Source organism: Taeniopygia guttata, chromosome 8 (genome assembly GCF_048771995.1).
Source record: "Taeniopygia guttata chromosome 8, bTaeGut7.mat, whole genome shotgun sequence".
NCBI classification, from domain to species: Eukaryota; Metazoa; Chordata; class Aves; order Passeriformes; family Estrildidae; genus Taeniopygia; species Taeniopygia guttata.
In genome coordinates this window covers 4,770,868-4,785,570 of record NC_133033.1, presented here as the reverse complement: position 1 = coordinate 4,785,570, position 14,703 = coordinate 4,770,868, and the positions used below count along the sequence as shown (strand labels likewise).

The window sequence follows — 14,703 nt, the reverse complement described above, 5'->3', positions numbered from 1 at the left end:
GCTTTGTGCTTCTGGAAGAAAACTGCAGCCCTAGAGCAGCTGCTGGCCCTGGGGGGCATGGGCAGCAGGACTGGGCAGCTTGGAGCATCCACTGCCTCATCCCACAGAGAAGGAGGGACCTGCTGGTCCCTACCAGCCTCTCCCAGAGCCCTTTCTTTGCCCTCCCCATCAAATGCACCACTCTAGGACCAATTCAGCAATCAATTATAATTTTTCTTAATCTCTTAAAAAAAAAAAACCCAAGGGTGTTACCCCCTGCTCTGAGCAACCTTCCAGTCTGCAGCTTTGCAAGAAAACACCTTGGAGCTCTCTGCTGCTGATTCCTGCATGGAGGCAAAGCATTTGGAGAGGCAGATCTGGGACCTTGGGAGCAGCAGGGCTCTGTGCTGGCTGCTGGCAGAGCCACCACTGCCTTCCTGCCCGGGGTGATGCAGGGAACAAAGCCCCACCGAAGAACCACGGCTGTCTTCCCTGGGCCCCTGCCATCCAGGGCTGCTGGAGGATGGAAAAATCTCCAAAACACCAAGAAGCTTTTGGAAAAGGCCATGAATACAGCTGGGGGTTTACAGGCCAGCACTCAAAGCTGGATGTGAGAACCTTCTCCGGTGTGCTGGTATCATGAGAAGGTTTAAGGACCTGATTTTATGGATGCCTAAATAAATACATGGAGCTAATATATCACAATACAGGGCATATTTATCTGATTTGCCGGAGTGGGATAGAATTAGACAGCAGTGTCTCTCTCAAGGCCAGCCCCGCTGTAATTCATGCCCCGAGGCAACCAGCCGAGGGGAGGAGGAGGAGGAGGAATTCTGCAGGCAGCAGTATTGATGGGCTACTCCCAGAAGCTTTGTTTTAATTAATTTTCAGAGCGCTCCTTGCAGTGGATCAGGCAGCTCCTTCAAAGCCTCCTTCCACCCACTGCCCGAGCTCTTGTGCAGGGTCTGGGGCAGCCCCCCTGCTCCTTTGAGGCTCCAGGCTTTTGGTTAAACAGTGCAAAAGCTGATATTGTTTTTAAACAAGAGGGCTTCCCCCTGGCCAAGAGGCCTCTTTGATGGCCACAGCGTGGGCAGGTGAATTTGTCACAGCTTTTCTCTTCCCCTTTTTATTGACTTTCTGCTTGTTCCTGCTGCCAGGGGTCAGTGGGGCGCTGGCTGGACTTTGCCAAAAGTCCACCCCAACCATCTGGTTCCCAGGTGCTGACGCAGAGCCCTGCCCTGAGATAAAGGGGATTGACCAGCGGGTTTGCAGCCCGGTTGGGTGTGCGGTGGTGAGGCTGGAACGGGGCTGTGCCAGCTCCAGAGCTTCTCCTGAGTAAGCAGCTTTGTTTGTGAACCTGAACTGCATTTGCCCCATCAGCAGCAAGGTGACAGCAGCAAGGTGACAGCAGCAAGGTGACAGCAGCAGCCACAGCTCAGCGCCGAATTCGGGGTGACCCGGCTGACATGGAGGGACCTGTTCCCATCCAGGACGCCATGGCAAGTGACACGGAGCCCTCCAACACCATCAAAGTGCTGCACATGCTTTTCCTCTCCACCTCCTGGGGGATGCAGGTCTGGGTGACCTTCGTGGCCGGTAGGTTGGGCTGTGCTGTGCTCTGTGCCCAGGGGGGTGGCACAGGGGAGGGGGCTTTGCCCCAGGACTGACCTGCTCTCCCCCTGGCAGGGTTTGTGATGAGCAGGCACCTCCCTCGCCACACCTTCGGCTCCATCCAGCGGGAGCTCTTCCCCTACTACTTCCACATCAGCTCCACCTGTGCCTTCCTCAACCTGACCCTGTTTGCCATGTCCCACCCCAGCGAGAGGCTCAGCAAGGAGCACATGTCCCAGGTAACCTCCCCCTTCCTCACACGGGCTGGCCAAAGCCCAAACCCCTTCCTCTGCTCCTCTGGCTGCCTCGCAGACCACGGAGATCCACGCACGGTTAAAAGAAACCCACAAGCACCCAAATTGCAGTGAGCCAGGGGGTCTGGGGGAGAGTGAGGTGCTCATGGTGGGCTTCACTCCCTGCAGACCATCATCTTCCTCGTCTGCATCGCCGCCTCCGTGCTGAACACACAGTGGTTCGGGCAGGTCGCCTCCGACGCGGTGGCCGAGCTGCAGCTGGTGGAGAGCAGCCACGGGCTGGGGCAGGAGCTGGGGCTGGCAGCCAGCGAGCCCCACAGGCAGCTCCGTGCCCCCAGCCCCAGCCACGGGCAGCTGGCCCGGAGCTTCGCCCTCCACCACGCTCTGTCCTCCCTCTGCAACCTCCTGTGCATCGTGTGCAACGGGCTGAGCCTGCAGCATCTGGCTGCCCAGCTCTCTGCCCTCTGAGGGCACTGCCCAGCTCTCTGCCCTCTGAGGGCACTGCCCAGCTCTCTGCCCTCCGAGGGCACTGCCCAGCTCTCTGCCCTCCGAGGGCACTGCCAGGGACGGCTGCACAGTGCCCACCCCCTGCTGCCTCGCTGTAAAGCAAGCCCCAGCTTTGGACATTAAACTGCAGCATCCTCAGTTGGAGATAACTCTTGTTGTGTTTGTGCGCGCTGCAGAAATTTAGGAACAGCGAAATGGAAATGTTTTCTCTAGAGCTGCCTGCAGCCAGGCTCCGTGATGGAAGCAGGAGTGTTTTATGGCTGAACAGCTTTCTAATGCCCTGTGCATTGGCTGTGTCTAAAGCTGCAGTGTATTCCTGCAGAAGAGAAAGAAATGAGAGATTGAGAATTACTTCTAATTAAAAGCCAAATGCTAATACAGAAGACCCTGCGTGTTGGCTGTACCAGTTAATGTAATGGACAAGGGTGTTATGTTGGGGTTTACAATCAGTGTCTGTCATTCTCTGGTATTTCACAAGGTGAGACAAAATGTTGTCTCATTCATTAGGCAGAAGTCAGTCTACTTAAAATAGCCATGTTTATTCCAGGCTCTGTAGGACATTCAGTGAGGTATCAAAAGGGTCAGTCAAACACTGCTCCAAACAAAGAGCTCTGCTGTAGCCTGGCCAGCAGCATAGCCAAGCAGTGACAAAACAGCAGCTGCTGAGTCCCAGGCAGGAACCTGACTGCATCCACCCTGCAGCAACAGGCAGGTACTGCCCAGGCCACTGCTGCTGAACCCCAGCAGGCACAGCCCACCTCCGAGCAAATCTGTGATTTTCTCAGGTAAGGCAGAACATTCCCAGCTGCTGTTACTGCAACCACAGCCAGCGTTTGGCACTGCTTCAGGTTTATTTCAAAACCACATGCAGCCTATCATAGAGGAGACCTTCTGCAAGCCAGCTGGGTTCCCTTTTAAACAAATAATCCCCTCATGTTAGCCCTTCCTTCTCCTGTGCTGCTCCCCTGGAAGTTTCCCTGTGTGCCAAGATTATTTTCCTCCCCTGAAGAGTGCAAAGTATTTTTGTTCAAGCAGAAGTCTGCAGCCTGGAGCTGGGCTAACAAACAGCAGCCTCTTGCACAGGGTTCCTTGTTTCTTTCTTGCTCATTACAGTCGATGCACTTTCTTGCCAGAGAAGTATTTCTTAGAGAAAGGAGAACGCTTGGCAAATACCAAAACTGTTGGGGTCCCGGCCTTTACAAAATACCTGCAAAGATTAAAAGGAGTCCTTGGCTTCCTTGTAGCTGGCCCAGTGTCCTGCAAAGCAAGTGACTCGTGCCCAGCTCCATAAAGACTGACCTCCCAAAGGCTGCTGATGAGATTTTGTGCTGATTAGCAGAGCCTCTTGGAGCCAGGGCTAAGCACATCCGAGGAGGAGTGTTTTATGAATCAACTCCTCTCCCAACAGCTTCTTTTAATTAAGGCAGCTGTTATTCTCCCTCTGGAAGGAGGGTTCTTTTGCAACAGCCCTTACAGCCTGAAATCTGAGGGCCTATGGACACTGCTGAGTTTTATGGGGTGACGGAGATCCCGCTCCCACTGCTCAGACCGAGCCCCCCGCGCTGTGCAGCGGCTCCAGCCAGCTACGAGACGCTGCAACTCAGCAGCACAGGCTGCACAGGAACTGTTTGGCTTCACAAACAGCAAATTCTTCTCTCTCAATAACAGCACAACTCTTTAAAGGCAGTTTCAGAGCAGAACAGAGCTGCACACTGCGCCAAGGGCTGCTCACGCAGCAGCATGAACAGCGAGAGCATTGTTAACCTTCAACATGCTCTTTAGAGGCTGCTGCATAGTTTCCTTCTTCTTTTTTTTTTTTTTTAAAGTAGCATTGTGTAGATGGGATCTGGAATAACTCTTCTGTGCTGCTCAGCTGTGCCCAACTCCCTTACCCATCTCCATCCAGTCCTAGAAAGAGTTGTTCATTTTTTGGAGGAAAACACATGTAAGTCACTAAAGCTGGGCACAAAATCCATGCAGCTTTATACCTTCAAGAGGCAGGACTATTAAATTAGAGAAGAGTTATTTAAAAACAAACTTTTAAAGCCCATACTTTTTTTTCCCCTGGACATGGACAGGTACAGCCTCACCTTTTGTGCTGCAGCACTTGTAGCAATGTGTGTTCTGGGTTCACCTCATACATTTCTTCTCTTTCTTCATCTTCAAAATAGAGCTGGGAAAAAAAATGAAGGGGTTATTAAATGCCCAAGATACATGAAGGAAAGCATGAAGCTGCTGAAAGCCCAGTAACAGCACACCATTATCAGCTGGGGGTTTATCAAACCTCTGTAGCTTGACCTGTTGGATGCAAAATTCAGCAAGGCAGAAATTGGTTTGTGTGAATTCCAAGTTTTCCCTGTATAAACCAGCTTAACCTCTCCCAGTAGGAAGGCAAAATTCACAGGTTGTTCTCATGCTTTACAGGCAATCAATCCAAATCTAAGGGCTGCATTTCAACAGGTGAAACACAGCAAAGTTATGAGATAAACTGAGTGGGTTTAGAGGTATTTGAACAAAACAGAGTTGATTTATGAGATTAAAGTCCTTAGACCAATGGTGCCTTAGACTGTAAATACACATAGGATTTAACCTAGAAAAGTACACAGCCACTGTCCTTCTGCACCTGTCTGCTCACTGTACACAGGGGTGTGCTGCTGCTGCCTGGCACAGATGACACTGAAGTGGAAAATTAAAAATAAACATTCCTATCCTTTGGTGTACAACTTCAGAAAAATTCTCAAAACCTGCTGCACCAACTCACAGCCCTCCTTTGCTAAAGTGTTAATAGAGATACATCATCTCTATATCATACTCATCTGATTATGTGCTCAAGTAACTCCACTTAGTTCTGAAAATAAATTATTTTTAAAATAATACTTTCTTATTTGTATTGAGCAACTCCACGATGCAATTAAAAAACCAGGCCACCTATCAGTTTGATGATTTAAATCTTAATTATTGTTACAAAGATGGAATCTAAGCAGTATCTATAAATACCTTCTGTCAAATACAATGTAAGTGGAAGACAACCCCCATTTTTGTCAGTGATTTCTGTCAGCACCATGTGGACAATGTTTGAGTTTGTAAGTGAGGTTTCTTATTTCACATCTCTGCACACTAAACAGATGCCAACACTTTCATACCCTCAGAGCTGTGCACTTTCTCAGTCCAGAAATAAAAAAACCACAACACAACAACCCTGAAATTGAAGGAAAGTCAAACTTCTCACCTCGAGATTGTTGGGAAGGTATTTTTTTTCTAAATCCCAAGGAGGTAACTCAGCAAACATCACCATTAAATGATCAATAAACCTAAAAGCCAAAATACACTTGGTCAGCTTAGACAAAGTGCTCAGCTTCAGTAACTCGTATACTTGCATTTGAATGATGGCAAAAATATATTAGCAAATTAAAGAACAGATTTGAAAGTAAGTTTAGATCACCAACAGTTCCTCCACTTCAAAAAATAATTTTCCCAATGAATTCAAGGTCCTGTAACTCAGGTTATTGGCTTCAAATTTGAGCAGTGCAACAACAAATTATTTTTAACTTTACATTTTCACACTGAAAAAGATATCAAATAAACACCCTGCATTTTGTCTAAAATGGATTTTCCTTTGACACAGTCCCAAGCTTCACCAGATCAGAGTGATGAGAATATGTCTGTGTGTCAAAGCCTTCTTCATTTTGGTACTTAAGGAGTGTTGGGAGGCCAGTTTGCTCTAGAAATCCATTTCCACTTCCTTTATTCACAAAAAGGCACAGTGAACACTACCATGAAAGTACTTCAACTTTACCAACCTGTCTGCACTGTAATTTTAAGTCCTAAACTTATTGACAGATCTGAGGAATACGTCTTCCAAAAAAACAAAAAGTTACAAATTAAAAAAACAGAAGTTACAAGTCTGTTTAACACTACAAGATAAGAAACTGAAGTTAACATCAAGGAGAGTGAAATTCTGAGCTTGCCAGTCACTGCCAGCCTGAAAGGTCTGCAGCACTTCAGTCAGAGCTGCTGAAGGCCCTGAGAACTTTGGGGGCACTGCTGGTTATGAGAGGTCCCCTTTAGAAGCTTTTCACAATTTTTAAGTGTAACTTTTTTTTTTCCTGGGCTCTGAACTTTTTTTTTCCTGGGCTCTGAAACGGCACCTTAACGAATCTCTAAAATCCACACGTGTGGATGGGTCACACTAATTGATTACTGGTCTGAGTAATTGCACTGCAAGCCCCTTCACTCACCCTGGCTAAATGTGTTTTGTCTGCAGCATAAATTGAGGTAAATCACAGAATATTTCAGGTTGGAGAGGACCTCAGGAGGTCATCTAGTGCAGCCTCCTGCTCAAAAGAAGGGTCAGCTGTGTGATTAGAAATCTGGGACTGCTCCACCAGCACGGCAGTGTTTCACTGCTCTATTTGCTCAAACACCTCCTCAGTGCAAGAATGCTGCTGGCAGTGCATTTACCTGGAGTTCTCATGGAAAGCCACAGTGAAATCTGTCTGCTCGTGCTCAGGGTACAGGAAGAGGACAGGCCAGCTCAGGTTGCCATCAGCATCTAAGTGCACCTTTGCCCCCGTGGCACTGCCAGAGTGGAACCCATCCAAGGATAACTCAGCCAGGCCATCTGACACTTCCTCTTCTTCACCTGAAGGCTCAAGAACCAGCTTGATATTTCTTTCCTAGAGGGGATAGAAGGGAAAGACCAAAAACCAACTAAAAATCCTCAATAGTTATGGTGGGGAGAATAACAAAAAATTAGCAGTCAGTAAAAGGTCAAATTATGTTGTTCTTGTTAATGAGCCAGCTAACATGTGGAAAGGGATGCACCTAAAATCCTTTTCTCTGTGGCCTGCCAGGCATCACTACAGGGTGCAACTACACACACCAGCTCCTGAGAACATCTGCTCTTTCAGAAAACTGAAGAAAGCTCACTCTTTTCCTTGGAAAAAGGAAAACAGCAGAAGAGATCTGACTGTATGTAAGAGCCCCAAATACTTTAATGTAGTTTAAACCTTCACTGAGGAAGGAGAAGATCCAGGACTGATTCCCTCCTCTACGTTATTTAACAGTTATCTTCTATTCTTCCACAGAATGAATGCCTGTGGGCAGCACACAAAGCCAGGTTCACTGGGCTGATGTGATGCTGCAGCCCAGCAGCCAGAGCACTCACAAAGCTCAGCCCATCTCCTAACACTGGGTCTGTATTTGCATTAGTTGGTACCTAAAATGCAGACAGCTGGGAGGTGGGGCTAGAGCCATGCAGACCTGGAGAATCATGGTTTTAACTCAAATTTTTTTTTGCTCCAGCCCTCAAAAGCCAATGTACAAGAGCCAATTTCTAGAGAAAAATGAGAGAGCCCTTAAAAAAACCCCAAACCACACAAAACCAGCCCCTCTCAGTGACTCACCTTTATTGCTGCAAGCAAAATTTCCTTCTGACACTGCTCCTTGCTCTCCATCACCTTTGCTTTCCTGGCATCCCTCTCCTGAACTCGCTACAGGTAAGAAAAGGATGCACCGAGGTCACACAGAGCAGGTCAGTGCCCATCACTGCTCTTCCCTGACGTTTTCTCCTGGTGGAGAAATCAGTTTGGGTCCCCAGGAAGGTCCCCTCCAGCTCCTTCCCCTGCACATCCCAACACACAGCACATGGGAGCAGCACTCAGTCCTGCCTGGGGACTCCACACTGCACAGAGACCTTGGAGACCCTCCCTCCAAGGACCCAAAGAGATAAGCACTGCAGATGCCAGGCTGCCTTCATCCTTACCTTTAATTTGTCAGCTTTAGCCCTCATTTCCACAAGCTTTTTCTCTTCTGAGTCTATTTGCAAGCCTTCCTCACACCATGCTATTGCTTCCACGAAATTCTTTAGCTCCATGTGACAGAGAGCTCCTGGAAGGATCAATAATGTCAGTTTGATATTGTAAGTTTCCAGTGTTGGAGTCAGTGTACAACAACTATAAAAGTGGTGATTATAAAGACAGCTTCTGCACATTTAGTGCTTCTGCACTAAACCTTTTTGTATTTTGCGGTCATGTTCAACCAGAAACTTCCAGCAGATAAGTTGAGAAGAAAATGTAAAGTATTTCATCAGTTCTTACACCACTTAGACACAGAAATCAGCAGAATTATGCTAAAAGTGTCTGTTACAAACAAAATGTTATCATTTTAACCAACATTTCAGTATTTGTCTTGTTAGGAAAAACAAAAGGGGGATATCTATGGAGTGGGGAAAAAAAGAACAGATCCCAAAACCAGTATTGTGGAAAACAGGAAAAGTTATCCCATACTCAAAATAAATGGGCCCAGTGCCTCTGATAGATATAGGAGATGAAGAACAAAAGGATATTTTGATTGAAAATGCAAAGCAAAAGGCAAGAGTTCTGTTTTGGGGAGAAACAGCAGCAACAAGTGAAGAGATCTCTTCCAGTAACTGCTTTCCCTTTCTGAAATGAACTCTGGGCAGAAACAAAGTATGATGCCCACTCACAGTAAATTAAACTTTAAAAACACAATTATTACACACCAGAAACTTGCAAGGAAACAAGGCAACAAGTAACAACAGCCTGTTTTAGTGCTGGTAACAATGACAGCACAATCAGTAAACATCAGCCAAGTGTTTGAAAAGGACTCCTGCTCCATGCAGCAACACCAGCTTTAACTCTCACCTCTTATGATGGCTTTGAGATGGGTGGGCTTCAGCTTTTTGGCTTGGATGGCATCGTTTAGAGCAGAGCGGTAGTTACCTGCAAAGCAAGTAAAAGTGCTCAGAATCCTTCACTTGTATTTAAAATCCAACCAGCCACCAAGGTGACAAAAAGGTTTATGCAGAGACCCTGTAATTCACTGTTCCTACAACCACAGCGAGGTGAGAGGAGGATAAAAGAAGAGCAAACTAAAAAGAAGAAGAGAAAGGGCAGGGATCAATCACACAGGTGAGAGGTAAATAATACGGTGTGAGCTGGTCACCTCCCTGCTGCAACACACAGCAGCATTAAAAGGCCCAGAACACCTTCCCTGTTGGTAGGATGGTGGCAGCTGTTAAAGAGTCACAGAATAATTAAGGCTGGTAAACACATCCAAGATCATCAAGTAATGGTTTTAAACTAAATGAGGGTAGGCTTGCACTAGGCAGAAGGAAGAATTTTTTTACAATGAGAGTGGTGAGGCACTGGCAGAAGTGGTCCAGAGAGGTGGTAGGAGCCCCATCCCTACAAACATTCAAGGCCAGGCTGAACAAAGTTGTTTAGTTGAAAATGTCACTGCTCCTTGCAGAGGGGTTGGACCAGATGGCCTTTAAAGGTCCCCTCCAACCCAAACTAATCTATGATTCTAAAACCCCCTGGTTTTGCCAAGGCTCGAGCAGCAGGTAACAGCTGGAAGGAGCAGAGAACAAACCCTGCACGCAGCCATGTCCTGAAGCGAGGCAGGTCTTCAGGGTTCAAGGCGTCTCCTTCTCACGGATAAGCTATCACAAACCCCAAAACAAACAAAAAGGGAACCCCAAACGGGGAGGCAAAGCAGCTGTGGGTCGCAGAGCCCCTTACCCAAGTGGAAATGTGCGGCTGCCCGGTTGGTGAGCAGCACCGCGTCCAGCCCGGCGTCCCCGCAGCGCCTCCGCAGCCCCTCCGAGTAGGCGGCCACCGCTCTCCCGTAGTCCTTCTCCTTGAAGTACTCGTTCCCTTCGTTCTTGTACATCCCGGCCAGCTCTGCGGGGATGCAGAGGGGTCAGGCGGGGCAGGGACAGGCCGGGCAGGGCAGGGCAGGGCAGGGCAGGGACAGGTCGGGCCGGGCAGGGCAGGGACAGGCAGGGCAGGGACAGGCAGGACAGGGACAGGCAGGACAGGGACAGGCAGGACAGGGACAGGCAGGACAGGGACAGGCAGGGCAGGGACGGGCAGGGCAGGGCAGGGCAGGGCAGGGACAGGCCGGGCAGGGACAGGCAGGGCCGGGCAGGACCAGGCAGGGCAGGGCAAGGCAGGGCCGGGCAGGGCAGGGACAAGCCGGGCAGGGCAGGACAGGCCGGGCAGGGACAGGCAGGGACAGGGCAGGGCAGGGACAGGCAGGGCAGGGCAGGGACAGGCCGGGCAGGGCAGGGACAGGCAGGGACAGACAGGGCAGGACAGGCCGCACCTGCGGGGCTCCGCTCCTCATCGAACAGCAGCGACTGCAGGCAGGCGAGCTCGGGCTGCCGCTCCGCATCGATCTCGGCCGGGCAGCGCTTCATGAACATGGGGATGGCCTCCAGCTCCTGGGGACGGACAGACGGACACGCACACAGCGCCCCGGGCTCGGCTCGGCTCGGCTCGGCCCGCCCGGCCCCGCCGCCTCACCTGCTCCCACGTGTCGGGGTGCAGCGCTCCCCGGTACCGCGGCGCCGCCGGGGCTCCGGACACGCCGTCCTGCTCAGTGTGGGCCTCCGCCTCCGCCATGCTCCCGCTGCTCCTCCTGCTGCCGCCCGGCCCCGCCTGCGACCGCCCCGCCGCCTCAGGCCCGGCCCCGCTGCTTCCGATGAGCCCCGGCATCCCACCGGCACCGGCATCCGAACAGTCCCGACACCGCCCCGGCACCCCACCGGTACCGGCACCGGCATCCGAACAGTCCCGACACCGCCCCGGCATCCCACCGGCACCGCCATCCCACCCTCCCCCGCCTCAATCCCAACCCCGAGCGGCCCCGGCATCCCACCGACACCCTCATCAGCCCCCACCTCCCCACCCCAGCAGGGATATTAGGAAAAAAGTTCTTCCTCAGAAGGGTTGTCAGGCATTGGAACAGCCTGCCCAGGGCAGTGATGGAGTCACCATCCCTGGAGAGATTTAACAGGCAGGACACGGGTTACAGGCGGCCTTGGCAGCTCAGGTTAATGGCTAGATTCAATGATCTTAAAGGACTTTTCCAGCCTAACGATTCTGTGATTTTATTACAGTGTAGCTCATGATTTCTAGATCCCAGACCGAGGAGCTGTGGCACAGGGAGAGGTGACCTCTCCAAGCAGCTCCCCGTCCTGTCAGTGCTGCTGGGATGGCACCAAGCAGTTCCTCACAGGAGCCCTGGGCCTGCCATGGCAAGCTTCCACTTTCATGGGACCTGGGTGTTCCTGAAGGGAAATGCAAACACAGGGAAGTCACCTTTCTTTGTCTCTCTTAGAATCCTTTGAGGCAGCAGCCCTCCTGTTGCCCTGGGCAGTTTTGGCTGTCCTGTTACAGAGACCTTGGCCAGTCCATCCCTGCCAGGCAGTGAGGGGTTGGCCCTGCCAGTGCTCCCACAGCCACACAAGGCTACAAGTGCTGGAAAAAGCAACTTCCAGGGAGCTGTACCCAGAGGGAGGAACGTCCCCAACCATGTGGGGGAATGTGGGCTGATTCCTCAGCACCTGGCACACCTGCAGGACGCCGTGGCTGGCTCTGATGTGAGCTGGATTTGCCTCTGCTCACCCAGAGCCATCGCCAGGGCTGCCCAGATGAACTCACTGCAGCAGAAATGATGGATTCAGAGAGGAGGCATTTAAGGGACTTGGACTTTACTCAGCAGCTCTATGACGCCTTCTTTGGTGAGGAACAAAACCTCGCTGGCATTCTGATTCCAAACCTCAAAGACCGGGGGGTCCTCGCAGACCCTCTTCCCAGCCACCACCACGTAGGGATAGCCCAGCCTTTTGGCATCCTTCAGCCTCTTGCCGATGGTCAGCTGGCTCCGGTCATCCAGCACCGAGTCGCCGGCGAGGTGGGGCAGCGCTTCGGCCAGCTCATCGTACACCCGCTCCAGCAGCGCCGCTCCCTCCTCCTCCTCCTTGCTGCCCCTCTTGGGGGGGATGAAGCAGAGCTGGTAGGGCGCGATGAGGCTCGGCCAGCGGATGCTGTCCTCGGTGGAGAGCACCTCGATGGAGGCCGCCAGGATGCGAGTGACGCCCAGGCCGTAGCAGCCCATTTCTGCCAGCTGGGGTTTGTTCTCTGCGGAGGAGAAGACGGCGTTGGCGACGGAGGAGTACTTGGTGCCCAGGTAAAACGTGTGCCCCACCTCAATGCCTTTGGTCTCGGTGAGTTTCTCCCCGCACGTGGGGCACGAGGTTTGCTCCCCGTTTAGCGTCTCCACGTTGGCTGCGAAATGCCCCTGAGGGCACAGCAGCAGCCTGTCCTCGCCGATGTCTGCCGGCAGCTGGAACTCGTGGGACGTGCTGCCGCCGATGCTGCCCGTGGCCGCCTGCACCTTGACGAAGGGCAGGCCCAGGCGGGCGAAGAGGCTGCAGTAGGCAGCACACACCTGCTCGTAGGTGCGCCGAGCCGCCTCCTCGGAGCTGTCGAAGGTGTACATGTCCTTCATGTAGAACTCCCGGCTGCGCAGCAAGCCGAAACGGGGCTTGGGCTCGTCCCGGAACTTCCTGGTGACCTGGTAGAGGCGCAGCGGGAGCTGCTTGTAGGACAGGCCGGTCTGCGAGGCCACCAGCGCCGTCACCACCTCCTCATGCGTGGGGCCCAAGCAGTAGCCGTGGTCGTGCCGATCCACCAGCCGGAAGAGCTCCGGCCCCATCTGGTCCCAGCGGCCGCTGGCGCGCCACAGCTCCGCCGAGCACAGGCTGGGCAGGTTCAGCTTCTGCCCACCCACGGCGCGCATCTCCTCGTCCATCAGCTGGATCAGCTTCTCCATGGCGCGGACGGTGGGCGGCAGGTAGCAGTAGCAGCCGGGGCTGGTGGGATGGATGAGCCCCGCCTGCAGCATCAGCCGCTGGCTGCGGCAGGTGGGCTCCCCGGGCCGGGCCTCGGAGCCCGCCTGGCCGCCCACAGGCAGGGCCAGCGGCTGGAAGAGCTGCGAGAGCCGCAGGCGCCTGGGCCTGCCCGGGGGGCCGCCGTGCCGGGCCCTGATCCCACACTGCCGGGCACCCAGCACCAGGACACGGCAGCTCCTCAGCAAGGCCTCCATGGGGGCACGGAGAGGGGCTGCGGAGAGAGAGGGGACAGAGCAGGGTCAGCGCTGACACAGAGCAGGGTCTGCGCCACCCCACACCCACACGGGTGTCAGAGCTCACACGGACCCACACGCACCGGGTGTGCACATCCAGGTACCCCATCACACGGGAATGCTGCACGGGTGTGCACATCCAGGTACCCCATCACACGGGAATGCTGCACGGGTGTGCACATCCAGGTACCCCATCACACGGGAATGCTGCACGGGTGTGCACATCCAGGTACCCCATCACACGGGAACGCTGCACGGGTGTGCACATCCAGGTACCCCATCACACGGGAATGCTGCACGGGTGTGCACATCCAGGTACCCCATCACACAGGAATGCTGCACGGGTGTGCACATCCAGGTACCCCATCACACGGGAATGCTGCACGGGTGTGCACATCCAGGTACCCCATCACACGGGAACGCTGCACGGGTGTGCACATCCAGGTACCCCATCACACGGGAATGCTGCACGGGTGTGCACATCCAGGTACCCCGACACACCCGAGTGCTGCACGGCGTTCACACAGCCCTGCGCGCTTCCCGGTACCCGCACACGGACACGCACGAACGCGGCACGGGCACACCGGCACACACGCGGGATGATGCTGCCCACGCGGGAACACCTTCCGGGATGTGCAGGTGCGGGCATGGACAGGTGGGGATGCCACGGGGGAACACCGGAGCGCACAAACAAACACACCGGAGCGCACACTCACACGCGGACACGCACAGTCACACGCGCACGCGCACACCCACGCGCGCACTTACCCCCGCGGGGGCGCGCGCCCGGCCCAGCCAATGGGGAGCCCCGCCCTGTCACGCGGGCGGACCCACGCGGCAGAGGGGCGGCGCGCGCCGCTCTCGCTGGTTCCGCCCGGGCGCGGAGGGCGCCCCCTGCCGGGCGGGAGGACCGTGCGCAGCGCCGGGGGCGGCCCTCACAGCAATGGCACCACCACGGTTTGGGAGTCCCTTCCTAAACTGGTACGTCTTTCCAAAACGTACGGTTTTCCAAGCCCAGAAAGTCCTCATTCTTGGGAAAGGCTGCTGCTGTGAGGCTTGCTGTCGTCCCACCGGCTCAGATGGATAGTGATCACTTGTACATCCTGGTCTCGGAAGAAATGATGTTCATCACCTCAAAGAGCACTTTGCCAGCTCCATCCTCCCCCCCCGGTCATGGCTTTGCACAGCGTGGTTATGGCGCACAGCCCTCAGCTCCACAGGCGCCGCCTGGGGACTCCCCGTCTTCCTTGACCCCCTGCTCCGTCCATGCCTTGGTGTTTGTTATAAATGAAAATTTGTCCAGCCAAATTAATATGAAAAATAAAATATTTATTTTACAATCAAATTTTATCTAGCCAGCCACAAGGAAAGAACAGAGCCGAGCCCGGGGTCAGCC

General features: G+C 53.3%; 3 protein-coding genes across 4 annotated transcripts; 1 reads left to right on the top strand and 2 right to left on the bottom strand.

Annotated features, from left to right (window-relative positions):
• The first annotated feature begins 20 nt into the window (after positions 1–20).
• Positions 21–2,734, top strand: TMEM205 (transmembrane protein 205). Its single transcript, XM_030278724.4, has 3 exons — positions 21–1,575; positions 1,666–1,829; positions 2,013–2,734. Exons 1-3 carry the CDS (start codon positions 1,446–1,448, stop codon positions 2,310–2,312), a joined length of 594 nt encoding a protein of 197 aa, XP_030134584.2. The 5' UTR covers positions 21–1,445; the 3' UTR covers positions 2,313–2,734.
• Positions 2,735–2,871: 137 nt separating this feature from the next.
• On the bottom strand, positions 2,872–10,951 carry TTC4 (tetratricopeptide repeat domain 4). Its single transcript, XM_030278723.2, has 10 exons — positions 10,682–10,951; positions 10,482–10,599; positions 9,896–10,057; positions 9,017–9,094; positions 8,116–8,240; positions 7,757–7,843; positions 6,813–7,027; positions 5,581–5,662; positions 4,442–4,524; positions 2,872–3,558 (listed from the first exon to the last, which is right to left on the bottom strand). Exons 1-10 carry the CDS (start codon positions 10,871–10,873, stop codon positions 3,459–3,461), a joined length of 1,242 nt encoding a protein of 413 aa, XP_030134583.2. The 5' UTR covers positions 10,874–10,951; the 3' UTR covers positions 2,872–3,458.
• A 291-nt stretch (positions 10,952–11,242) lies between these two features.
• PARS2 (prolyl-tRNA synthetase 2, mitochondrial) lies at positions 11,243–14,148 on the bottom strand. 2 transcript variants are annotated; one of them, XM_030278722.4, is made up of 2 exons: positions 14,076–14,148; positions 11,243–13,285 (listed from the first exon to the last, which is right to left on the bottom strand). In XM_030278722.4, the coding sequence occupies exon 2, from the start codon at positions 13,266–13,268 to the stop codon at positions 11,856–11,858; it is 1,413 nt and encodes a 470-aa protein (XP_030134582.2). In that variant the 5' UTR covers positions 13,269–13,285; positions 14,076–14,148; the 3' UTR covers positions 11,243–11,855. The 2 variants fall into 2 exon arrangements, with proteins under 2 accessions (XP_030134582.2, XP_030134581.2); XM_030278721.4 differs by lacking the exon at positions 14,076–14,148 and adding an exon at positions 13,391–14,034.
• Between the last annotated feature and the right edge of the window lie 555 nt (positions 14,149–14,703).